Source organism: Podarcis melisellensis, assembly GCF_964234715.1.
Source record: "Podarcis melisellensis genome assembly, chromosome: 13".
Taxonomy (NCBI): Eukaryota; Metazoa; Chordata; class Lepidosauria; order Squamata; family Lacertidae; genus Podarcis; species Podarcis melisellensis.
In genome coordinates, this window is record NC_138545.1 from 30,578,212 (window position 1) to 30,590,769 (window position 12,558).

At 43.8% G+C, this 12,558-nt stretch overlaps 1 protein-coding gene across 1 annotated transcript in view; it reads right to left on the reverse strand.

Moving 5' to 3' along the window:
- Window positions 1-670: 670 nt before the first annotated feature.
- LOC309354868 (uncharacterized protein) overlaps window positions 671-12,558 on the reverse strand; it is a 43,554-nt gene continuing 31,666 nt past the window's right edge. Inside the window, exons 10-16 of the mRNA XM_081885132.1 lie at window positions 10,969-11,051; window positions 9,154-9,310; window positions 7,712-7,873; window positions 5,727-5,852; window positions 4,883-5,106; window positions 2,192-3,297; window positions 671-1,455 (exon numbers count right to left, since the gene is read on the reverse strand). Of these exons, the coding sequence (XP_081741258.1) occupies window positions 1,448-1,455; window positions 2,192-3,297; window positions 4,883-5,106; window positions 5,727-5,852; window positions 7,712-7,873; window positions 9,154-9,310; window positions 10,969-11,051 (1,866 nt within the window). The 3' untranslated portion in view covers window positions 671-1,447. The remainder of the gene's footprint in view (window positions 1,456-2,191; window positions 3,298-4,882; window positions 5,107-5,726; window positions 5,853-7,711; window positions 7,874-9,153; window positions 9,311-10,968; window positions 11,052-12,558) is intronic.

A 12,558-nucleotide genomic window follows, 5' to 3' on the forward strand; every position in this document is an offset into this window, starting at 1 on the left:
CTGCATGGACTGGCATGGCAACATGTGCAAATGGCTTTAGATACCTATTAGGTCCATAAATTACCATGTAGCATATATTCAACACAAAAAAGAGCAGCAATTCGTTGTTGACAAAGGATAGCTGGACATATAAAGGACCCCATTACCTTCAGTAGCTTAGGGCCTCATCAAATCTAAATCCGGCCCTGGGTGGGGCCAAAGCTAGTAATGGGTGAGGCCAGAGCCCAAAGTGGGAGGAGTCACTCCTTTTCACTCTCTGCCACTCCCCCCCCACACACACTCAAGCTCTCTCTTCCTGACATGCCCTGCCAGTTCTGTCACCATTCCTAAGGATATATCCACCTGATAGGTTCTGCACCACTGATAGTGTCAGGGCCTGAGCGATCCCAGCTTCTGGTTGGTTGCCCAGGAGCCAAAGATCTGAAACCATTATTCTACCCATGTGTGCCTAGGCTTGTTCGTCACAAAGTGAGTGTGTGTGTGTGTGTGTGTGTGATCAGCTTAGTGGCAACGCCTCCATTCCCAAATGCTGCGAGACTTCAAGGAGAAGCACACTTCTGAAACTTTTTAGAAGGAACAGCTCCCTTCCCAACACTGTACCTCATGGTTACAAAACAGCCAGGCAGCCAGAAGCAACATTTGTGAAACAGAATCACTTTGGAAACCCAGATTCCCAATTGCTTTATGCAGAAGTAAACTTTTATTAGAGGTGCAAGCACAGAGAAGATTGCAGAGAATGGGAAAAGCAGGTGTACATCAGAGGCAGGAAGGGAATCCATCATGTACACACCCTTTATGTCCTTGCCACCTACACAAGAGAGGTTAGACGATGCGGGACTCCAATTTGTTTATGAAAATCCAAATGTATATTCACCTAAATTTCCTGAACTTTCTTGATCACATATGCTGTGATGGCAGATATAGGTTGGGGCAAGTTAATCTACTTAAGGGTTTATTTTCTTTCTTTTTAAGTGAAATTTCAAAAGTATAATAAATTTTTGAAATGTAAGAAGATTCTAATTCAAAACCTCTGCTTAATTCCGAAGGCGTGTGCCATTTCATTTCAGGTATGTTAAAGCGCACATTTTGTTATGCATATTGGCTTCCGTTGCAGCGCTATTTTGGACAATATTTGGACATAGCCTTGTATATGCCGATTTAACACGTAGAACGTCCCTTTTCTTGCTTTGCAGCTCAGTCTAAAGATGGTAGCCAACAAGGCTGCAGCAACTAAGTACATCTGGAAAATGTTATGGAATCATATAGTTTTGGAAGGGACCCCAAGGGTTGCGGGGGAAGGGGCATGCATTTGGGACCGGCCCCACTGACTTCATGCTATCAGCAGTATTGGTCAAATGGAAGAAGAATTGTTTCTTGCTCTTTGCTCTTGCTTCAATCCGTTCTTTTATTTGGAAGAGGGAGATGTCGTCATGCCTTAATACGTCGGTCAATAGTCTATTGAAAGAGAGAGGAACATGTTTCTGCATTTTAAAGGCTCAGTGGTCAACAACGAACCACTCAGGAATAAGACCGAGATAGAGTCAAAGAAACCATGCATAGCCCGAAAGCTTAGCAGACTTTTTGGCCTTTCTGGCTTCTCCCATTTCTTCCATTGTTACTCCTCTTTCTAACATTCTGCCCCATTCAAGTAACTCTAGAAAACAAAGGATGGGAGATCAGGGCTCCCGAGGGTTGCACAGAGCTTCCTGAAGCCTGGAGAGCGAGAGGGGTCGGTGCTCACCGACCCCTCTCACTCTCCAGGCTTCAGCGAAAGCCTGTATTCGCCCCATAGGACGCACACACATTTCCCCTTCATTTTTGGAGGGGAAAAGGTGCGTCCTATAGGGCGAAAAATACGGTATGTATACACACAGTTGTATACATCCTGTTACAGAAATGCATAGATTGAGAAAGGTTAAATCAATGTTTCCAAGACAAGAAAGACTGGTTACAGGAAGTTCAGAAGCTTTAAACACCTTTAAACAAAAACTTTTCTTTCTGCAAAGATTATGCAGGCATGAGATTTTTAGTTGATGGTGTCTGATTTTTAATTTTTTAATTGTTTTTATTATATATAGTTACTATTGTAAACTGCTTTGATAATTTTTTAAATAAATAAATAAATAAATAAATAAATAAATAAATAAATAAATAAATAAATAAATAATAAACATGGTATGGTTCTTCTTACCTTGCTCTTCGTAAGAGCCAGACTGGGATTGGGTGGATGAATGGCTGTGACATAATGAAGGCCTGCTTTGAGATGAGGGAGAAGATTGATAATGGCCACCACTTCCTCCTCCTCTTCCTCCAGAACTTCCTCCTTGGGAAATTCCACCAGGAGATTGCTGGCCTCCACTTCCTCCTCCTCTAGAACTTCCTCCTTGTGAAATTCCACCAGGTGATTGTCGTCCTCCACTAGAACTTCCTCCATATGACATTCCACCAGGAGATTGCTGGCCTCCACTTCCTCCTCCTCTAGAACTTCCTCCTTGAGAAATTCCACCAGGCGATTGTCCTCCTCCACTTCCTCCTCCTCTAGAACTTCCTCCTTGAGAAAATCCACCAGGAGATTGTCGTCCTCCACTAGAACTTCCTCCTTGAGAAATTCCACCAGGAGATTGCTGGCCTCCACTTCCTCCTCCTCTAGAACTTCCTCCTTGTGAAATTCCACCCGGTGATTGTCCTCCTCCACTTCCTCCTCCTCTAGAACCTCCTCCTTGTGAAATTCCACCAGGAGATTGCTGGCCTCCACTTCCTCCTCCTCTAGAACTTCCTCCTTGAGAAATTCCACCAGGCGATTGTCCTCCTCCACTTCCTCCTCCTCTAGAACTTCCTCCTTGAGAAATTCCACCAGGAGATTGCTGGCCTCCACTTCCTCCTCCTCTAGAACTTCCTCCTTGAGAAATTCCACCAGGCGATTGTCGTCCTCCACTAGAACTTCCTCCATATGACATTCCACCAGGAGATTGCTGGCCTCCACTTCCTCCTCCTCTAGAGCTTCCTCCATATGACATTCCACCAGGAGATTGCTGGCCTCCACTTCCTCCTCCTCTAGAGCTTCCTCCATATGACATTCCACCAGGAGATTGCTGGCCTCCACTTCCTCCTCCTCTAGAGCTTCCTCCATATGACATTCCACCAGGAGATTGCTGGCCTCCACTTCCTCCTCCTCTAGAACTTCCTCCATATGACATTCCACCAGATGATCGTCCTCCTCCTGAACTTCCACCAGATGATCGTCCTCCTCCTGAACTTCCACCAGATGATCCACCTCCTCCTTGCCCTATATCAGCCCTTTGATAAATAAAAAGAGGTGTTATTTTAGATGGGGGAAGAGAGATATCAGCTGCATGATTTGACAGAAGCTACTCTTTTGTATTTATATCATTTTTTTGCTCTATCATTGTGCCCCAGCCTGAATCAAATAACGTGGGCGATAAAGAGTACAGTGATATTTTGAGCAGATTGCCCAAGTTCATATTTGTTTGCCAAAATTTAAACACACTGGGATGGCTGCGACTAAGTAGGTCAACTTGCCTCTCCTTGATATCACTGTGAAAAGTTAGCCATGGCTTATTTTATTCAAAACATAACTATGCTTCATCAGAAGATTCCAGGGTAGGCCACAAAAGTGGGGAAACAATTCACACAATATATATACAACTATAAACAAAACAGCAACAAACTTAAGTTTCATTGATTTCGGTGGGATCTAAGCAGAACAGTCTGGATCGAAATCAAATCTTCTAATTTAGAGTTCCCACTACCCAACATCCCTCATTATGGATGCTGTTGAATGCAGAAGGTTTGTGGGGTGAGGGATGGGAAGTTTAAAAGTAAAATATTTGACAGGTTAATGATATTTAGCGCAGTTGCCTTCTATGACACCAAGAAAACGTTCAATTTAACGTCTACCCCACAAAACAGAATCCCAAGGCTACCTGTAATTTATGGCATCAATTTATCTCACCAGGCACAAAAGTGCAGGAAAGTCTCTTATTTGAGGAAGAAGTGTATATTTAGATATTCAAAAGGATTTCAGGAAGCAGAAGAGCAAAAATTGTTCAAGTTTGCCAGCGACTAAAGATTCACTGGATCAAAATTTGGCATGGACCTGGGGTCAAAACTGGGATTGGGTAGAAATTATAGAGCAGAAGAAGTGCCCACCCTCCTCTCTGGCCCTGGAACCAGTAAAGGGCATGTCTACTGGAGCATGGCATTTTTAGCCGGATTTACCACTGAGTACCAACCAGTCTGGGACACGGGTGGCGCTGTGGTCTAAACCACAGAGCCTAGGGCTTGCCTATCAGAAGGTCGGCAGTTCGAATCTCCACGACAGGGTGAGCTCCCATTGCTCGGCAAACCTAGCAGTTCAAAAGCACGTCAAAGTGCAAGTAGATAAATAGGTACCACTCCGGCGGGAAGGTACTGTGCGCTGCTCTGGTTCACCAGAAGCGGCTTAGTCATGCTGGAAACATGACCCAGAAGCTGTACGCCGGCTCCCTCGGCCAATAAAGCGAGATGAGCGCCGCAACCCCAGAGTCGTCCATGACTGGACCTAACGATCAGGGGCCCCTTTACTTTTACCAGCCAGTCTGGTCCAGTGAATAGGGTGGTAGAGTGGGGTCTGACAATTTCAATTGTCAGTTGCACTTCCTCAATCTATCATCCAGTTTCAAAGGTTTGTTGTGAAAGTGAATCAAGAGGTCATAAAGAGCCTTGCAGGAGAATAAGCGCTCAAAAGTTTTAATGCGTAAAAATTGCAAGTTTTGGGGAGAGATGTTCTCCAGGAGAAGCTTCTCAGGGGCCATTTCTCCCACAATCCTATAAACAGCAACGGGCGTATTATTTGACTCATTCCTGTGTGAATTCTACATACGCAAGGTGCTTCCCTTCCTCAAGAAGTTGACGGTACTGGTTGATCTCCCCCTCCAGATGGGTCTTGATGCCAAGGAGTGTCTGGTACTCCTGGCTTTGATTCTGGATCTCATACTTAATACTGGCCAGCTCATGTTCCAGGGGCTCAACAAGGCTCACGATCTGCTGCAGCTGCATGTTGTAGCGTCCTTCTGTGTCGTTCAGGTTGTTTTGCAGAGACTGGAGCTGCAAAGCAAATACAAAGCCTTCAAGAGTAGGGGCAAAACATAGGCCTAGCTTTCTTCATTCATTCCTGCATATCAGGTGTGGGGAGCATTTGACCCTTCAGATGTTGCTGAACAACTTCCATTAGCCCTAGCAGGCATGGCCAATGGCCAGGGCTGATGGAAGATTTAGAACAGCAACATTGGGGGGGGCAAAGTGCCCCCACTCCTGTTCCACATTAGTTGTCAGGTCTAGTGTTATGTACTGAAGTTCTCACCCTGGGCCAGCAGGGGGATACTGTTGATATATTTTACTCAGGTCCACATATGCAAATAAGGCATCAAAAGTGACGTTCAGTGATTGGATAGTTACAGAAAGTTGTTACAGTTATGTTGTACTGGAGCTCTATATAAGCAGGCTGGCTGAGCCCTTAAGTTCAGTTCTGTTCTGGCCTGTGAATAAACAAGAGCTGTTTGAAGAATCGCGGTGTCGTCTGATATGTTCACCCACAACTTAACATCTAGCATAGCCTTCTTTCTGGTATAGTGTGAAGCTGCATTGCACCAAAAGATCCCAACGGCTTCAAGCAACTGAGACTAGTTCTACGGAACGATGACGCAGAATTGGAAGCTGTGACTCACTAAACTGATCTGCGACTGCAGCTCAATTTCCAGGGTTTGATATTGCTGACTGAGCTCCATCACTTCTTTGCTACCGGTCCCAATCTCCTGGTCGCTCGACTTTTCTTGCTGACGAGATTCCTCCATCTGGAAAACACAAACAGAGGGCCATGAATTGGGCCTTCCGCAAGTATACATGTTCCAAATCAAAGTGGGGGGAAATGAGCAGAATGTGTTGTGCAAAACAGAGGAATGGCAACTTTGCTGGATTTTCATAGTTGTTCCTATGCAGACACTTGAAATAATGGACAATTTGTTTATTTCCCCCTGCCCAAACTTAATAAATATCATTAATTTAAAAGATGGGAATATCTGTGTTTTTCACACTTCGGTGACAACAGTAACAATGTATTTTTTTCAATAATATTTCTAAATATGCAATGTGTATGTTACTAACCTCGTCTCAAATCTTAATGCAGTGGTACCTCGGAAGTTGAACGTAATCCATTTCGGAAGGCCATTCGACTTCCAAAATGTTTGGAAACCAAGGTACAGGTAAGTTTTTAACATTTGATGAATTATTGTATTTTAATATTTTGTTCGAAGCCACCCAGAGTGGCTGGGGAAACCCAGCCAGATGAGCGGGGTATAAACAACAAATTGTTGTTGTTGTTGTTGGCTGCAGGAGCTTCCTGGAAGCTGTGGAAGCCCCATTGGACATTCAGGTTCCAAAGAATGTTCGCAAACCAGAACACTCACTTCCGGATTTGCGGCGTTCAGGAGCCAAAATGTTCGACTTGTAAGGCGTTCGGGTTTCAAGGTGTATAAGAAGCCTGCCAGGTCAAAACAGAGGCCCATCTAACTCAGGTTCCGATTTCCTACAGTGGCCAAACAGATCCCTTTAGGAAGCCCACAAGTAAGCCATGAGCGCAATAGCACTCTCCCCTCCTGTGGTTTCAGAGTCATAGTATTCAGCGTCACATGACCTCCAATAGAGGAAGTAGAACATGGCCATCAGGGTTATTAGCATTCTCCTCTTGCTGATAGCCTTGTCCTCTGTGACTTTGTCTAATCCTCTTTCAAAGCCACCCAAGCTGGTTTTCCATCCCTGCCTGCCGTGGGAGCCTGTTCCATAGTTTAATTACACACTGGGTTTTCAATGGCTGAAGTGAGGGCACTTGGGGAAAGCACTGGAAAGGTATCGTTTTACACCCTGAGTGCTAAAGGCATGCTTACACTATCAAGCTACATCGATTTGATTCAGTTTCCTAAAGAACTTGGGAACTGTAGCTGGGTGAGGGTGCTGAACATCTTCTGATAATGATCCCTAGTGTCAGATGGCTGTTGAGGTTGCTGGAGAGTAACCAGGCAGGACCTGTGTTTTATAGGTTTTATTTTGGTGCAAACTATTTACAGTGAAGAGCCCCAAAGCTCATGTCTGGCTCAATTGCTAGAAGAATCTAGGAGTGGTCTTTTATTGGACCTCCCCCAACATAAGAGTTTCGTTACCCCCAACCTTCTCCTCCCTTCTTTGCGCCTTAGGCTACTGCGCAGGATGGGCGATGGCAAGGGTGTGGGAGGGCGTTCCACAGGGAGGGCGCCACTACCGAGAAGGCCCTCTGCTTGGTTCCCTGTAACGTGGCTTCTCGCACTGAGGGAACCGCCAGAAGGCCCTCGGTGCTGGACCTCAGTGTCCGGGTAGAATGATGGGGGTGGAGACGCTCCTTCAGATATACTGGACCAAGGCTGTTTAGGGCTTTAAAGGTCAGCACCAACACTTTGAATTGTGCTCGGAAACGTAAATTGATCATAAATCAATTTATGACTGTGCTACAGATTCCAGTGTTTGCTCCCCACACAGCTATCTACAAGTAGACAAGCAATTGGGTACCTTTTCCTTGTGTCAGACCCCATATGATTTAAAATTCTTTCTTTCTTTTAGAGCTGGGGTAGGCTGCAAAGAAGCATCGTTTGACCCTGTTCCTTGCTCTCCCGGGGTTACTCACCTTAGCCTCATACCATTGTTCGACCTCTCTGCGATTTTGCTGAATGATCTGTTCATATTCATGTCTCAGATCATCCAGTCTCTTTTTCAGATCCTCTCCAGGCTTGGAATCAACCTCAACAGTGACATCCCCACCGGACTGGTGTTGCATACTGTTCTTTACCTGCATGTCCAAAACAAATAAAACATTGAGACCCTCCCGGCACACACAGTGGGCGCACTTCCTTAGGCACACTAATGTGTAAATGGCTTTTTGAGTCGTGGATGGCGGGTGCTCAGTATTTAGGGCATTCAGCCAAAAAGACTTCCAGAGTGACTCACATACAGTCAGTTAAAGCGAGATAGTCCCTGTCCACAGGCTTACAATAAATAAATAAAAGACACACGAGAAAATGGACAGGGAGGGAAGAGGGGGAAACAAAACTCAGGCACCAATTCTCAAACAGCTTTTCTTATAATGACCAGCTGGCACAGTTCTAAATATTAAAGGATATTTAGAAAACTATGGAATAAAAGGAAACAACTTGGCAGAATTAGACTGATTCCAGTATATTGTATAAATATAAGTTCGTAGGGAGGTAAAAAGAAACTATATAAGAAATATGTAACTGTGCGGTATAAAGTAATGGCTAGAGAAAGTACAGTGAGATTAATTGGAAGTCAGTTTTAAATTTCTTCTCTATAAGTTTTATAATTGTGTTCAGTATCAAGAGTATATATGATGATAATTATATTAATTTTCTTATAGTGTGGTGGTTTGTTTGATTTTTCTGTTATTTGATTGATTGATTGATTGATTGATTGATTGTTAGTTTACTTGTCTGTACATCTGTTTTCTCATAAATGTATTTATTTTAAATTAATAAAGATTAAAAAAAAACAGTTCAGGGGCAAGAGGTATGTGATGCAGCTGGGCTGTTACAGCAGAGGTGATGGACTAAATTCTGCTTCCCATCTCTCCCACTGACATAGTCACATTCAAAGTGATGGAGCGTATCCCATTCAAAACAATGGAGTGTGGTTAGACTGCATCCTTCTTTGAGCTCATGTTTGACTGGGCATTGAAATGTGCAGCAATTTCACGCCCACAATTCCCAATTCTGCCAAAGCTATGCACACACTATGTGCAAAATTGATGGGTTTCTGGGGAGCCGGGGGGGGGGAATCCTTTGCGGGCAGGATCCTGAACCTTGCCTAGGAGTTTGCAGTTCTCTCCTCCGTTTTAATGTTCCCAAGAGTTACCACCAGGCCAGAGCTGCTGTGTCCTTTATACCCATACCTAGTGGGAAATAAGCTGCTGGCATATTCTGGGATTTCACAAAAATATTGGAAGATCCCAGCACAGGGAGGAAGAAGATGTAAACTTCCTTTCTGAAATTTAACACATGTCTTCCAAAGGCCTTGGATTTCATTCCAGGCACGAGGGGGGTGGGCGGCTCTTACTTCATTGTGGTTTTTCTTAAGATGGCTCAGTTCTTCCTGCAGGGATTCATACTCCATCTCCAGGTCAGACTTTTCCAAAGTCAGCTTATCCAAAAGGGGACGTAAACCTTGCAGATCAGCCTCTACGCTTTGGAGAAGACCAGCCTCTGTCTCATACCTAAGAAAGCCAAGGAAGTTAGTCTGAAAGGCAACAACGGCGCAATCTGCAGCGATCCATTTTGTTTGCAACAAAAGTGTTTGATTGCTGTTGTTTTAAACGTCTCTCAGGGACCAATCCTAAATTCCAGGGATGCCAACAGGATTTCCAGAGGCTGGTACACTGGATGTGGATTGAGCTACCTGCGTCTTCTTGCCCCCCCCCCAAACCTCACTGCCATTAATTGATAGGAACTTCTGTTTCTGTACATGTGTCCAGCTTAGCCTAGTCTACCTTACTGGGTTGTTGTAAAGAGAAAAGGGGGGAGGGAGGGTAATTTACACAACCTTGGACCCCTGAGAGGAAAAGCAAGGCAGGAATGCAAGCTTCTTGTATTAATTTCCAAGGCCCTAAGTATTTAAGGTCCAGGATACCTCAAGCACTGCCTAATTCCTTACGTCTCTGCCCAATCACAGAGGTCTTTGGGAAAGTCACTTGAATGGCCGGGAGTAAAAGCAAGATAGAAATATATAACTGCATACAGCAAATACTCAAAGCAAAACACTCACACACATTTTGTCATCCTGATAAAGTATCATTGTGTTGAAGTATAGTCTCTGGGAATTTTAATCTGCTGTAGCTGTAAAGATATTTAATGATTTTATGGTTTCATTTGCTGATATTGATTATGGAACCAGAGTGGTTTAACCATCAATCCCTCTTCCCAGGGATTATACATACAGTGGTACCTCGGGTTAAGTACTTAATTCGTTCTGGAGGTCCATTCTTAACCTGAAACTGTTCTTAACCTGAAGCACCATTTTAGCTAATGGGGTCTCCTGCTGCCGCCGCGCCACCAGAGCACGATTTCTGTTCTCATCCTGAAGCAAAGTTCTTAACTTAAGCACTATTTCTGGGTTAGCGGAGTCTGTAACCTGAAGCATATGTAACCTGAAGCATATGTAACCTGAGGTACCACTATACATATATACATACATACATACATACATACATACATACATACATACCCCACCCATCTGGCTGTGTTTCCCCAGCCACCCTGGGCAGCTCCCAATAGAATATCAATATTATTAACAACAACAACAACAACAGTGATAAAAGATCAAACATTAAAAAATTCCCCAAACAGGGCTTCCTTCAGATGTCTTCTAAAAGTCAGATAGCTGTTTATTTCCTTGACATCTGATGGGAGGGAATTCCACAGAGTGGGTGCCACTACTGAGAAGGCCCTCTGCCTGGTTCCCTGCAACCTCACTTCTCGTGGTGAGGGAACCGCCAGAAGACCCTCGGAGCTGGACGTCAGTGTCCAGGGTGAACGATGGAGAGCTCTGGGAATAATAGCTTCATGCAGTGCTTTTTTTTTCTATATATAAAAAACGTTTAGGGGTACTCTCATTTTCCTACTCATATGGAAATACTGCCCCTCAATGAGGCCAAACTTAGATTCACAAAATGTTAAGGGGTATCCGTGCCTCTGTGTACCCCCAGGGAAAAAAGCACTGGCTTTATGAGATGAATAGGGGTCTCCTAAGAGCTCACAGCACCCTTAATAAACTACAGTTCCCAGGATTCTTTGTGAGAAGCCACGGCTGTTTAAAGTGGTATAAGAGCATGGGTGTGGATGTGGCCTAATAGGAAGCATCTCTGTATGGTCTTACTTCATCTTGAAGTCATTAGCAGCCATCTTTGTGTTATCGATGTCCAGGAGCATCTTGTTACTCTCGGCCACCGCATCAACCAGCTGCAAGAAGGGGAAAGGGCACATTTGGTTGCTAAGGATTCGGGACCACCATATTTCCCATAGTGATACAAAGGGGTGAAATACCTGACGCAAAACATCACTTTTAAAAAATAATAATAATAATCATGTGCGGAAAGCTGACATTCTGATTGACATTCTGATTATTGCAATTAGTGCTTAACTAGATGTTATTTAAAACTTGTGGCCGCCATCAAGCCACAGCTCTTCCCCACATTTCCCACATTTAATTGAAGCAGTCGTGCTTTCCTCTAAACTACTACAAGCTGGTGGGACCTCAAGCAAGCCAATTCATTCTCCTTCTCATTCTGTAAGGTTACATCTAACAAAGTAGATCTGCAGGCGTAAGAATTCCCACTTTTGCTATGGAGATTCCCCTCCCTCTCCTCTCCCAGGCGCCCCGCACCCTCCCCAAATCTGCTCCAGAGGAAAACTCCAGAACAGATTTAAGGATATACAGGGAGGGGAGAGGTAGAGGAAGTGCTTAGACAGAAGACAATTTTTATCTCTTTTAGTATTTAAACTTTTGTATGTTTCAAAGTAGGGTTGTTATTTTTTCTTAATGTTTTATCTTTTGTAAATCACTCTGAGGTGTGTCCCCCCCCCCCAATCAAGCGGTGCATAAATTTTATGGAAAAATACATACAATAAAGTCAAATACTAGTTGCTGGAAACTGCAGAATGGGAGAATGTCATTGCACTCGTGGTTTTTCCACTGGCATCTATGAGAACAGGATGCTGCACGAGGTGAGCCTTTTGCCTGTTCCAGCAAGGCCTTTATTATATTCTTATGCCCCTCCCCATTGTGATCTGAACAAAACAGACATGTCACTAGGGGTGGATCTACACACAGGGAAAAAACCTCTATAAAAAGTAAGAAATTAAATCGTTATAACAAAAGAAAAAAAACGCTATGGAAAAGCGCTTAGATTTTTTTTTTTGCTCTCCAGCACCATCTGGTGTTGCATGTTTATAACGCATCCAAAACTCTGTTTCTTGACTAATGTAGCTGAGTCCTAGGTTCCTTAAGGAAAAAGTATTCACTGGCACCAGTGAGGGTAGGTATGTGACAATAACCTTCCCAGTGAGAGTTGGTATGTGACAATAACCTTCTTAAAAAAGAACCAATGGAAACTTTTCCCCAAGGCTCTATTCTAGTCATAGATCTGTTCCCTGATTTTTTTCTTTTTGTGAATTGTTTTTAAACACACACACAACTCACATCAAAATTGTGCACATTTTATATGCATTCTACCCCTAAAGTAACACAAGTAAAAAAACACTTTCCCTAAAATACACATTTCTCCATATGTATAAATCTGGAATAAGTTAATCTGGTTTGGTTCTCTTTAAAATGTAGACCATCTGGAGTCCTCCTCCATCCTTGCTGTTGAGCAGTTCTCACAATCCATTCATCATAATCCCCATTCTACTGGATTTGAGAAGATGTTGCCTGCTTTGTGCCGCGTTCCACAAATGACCTTCTTAG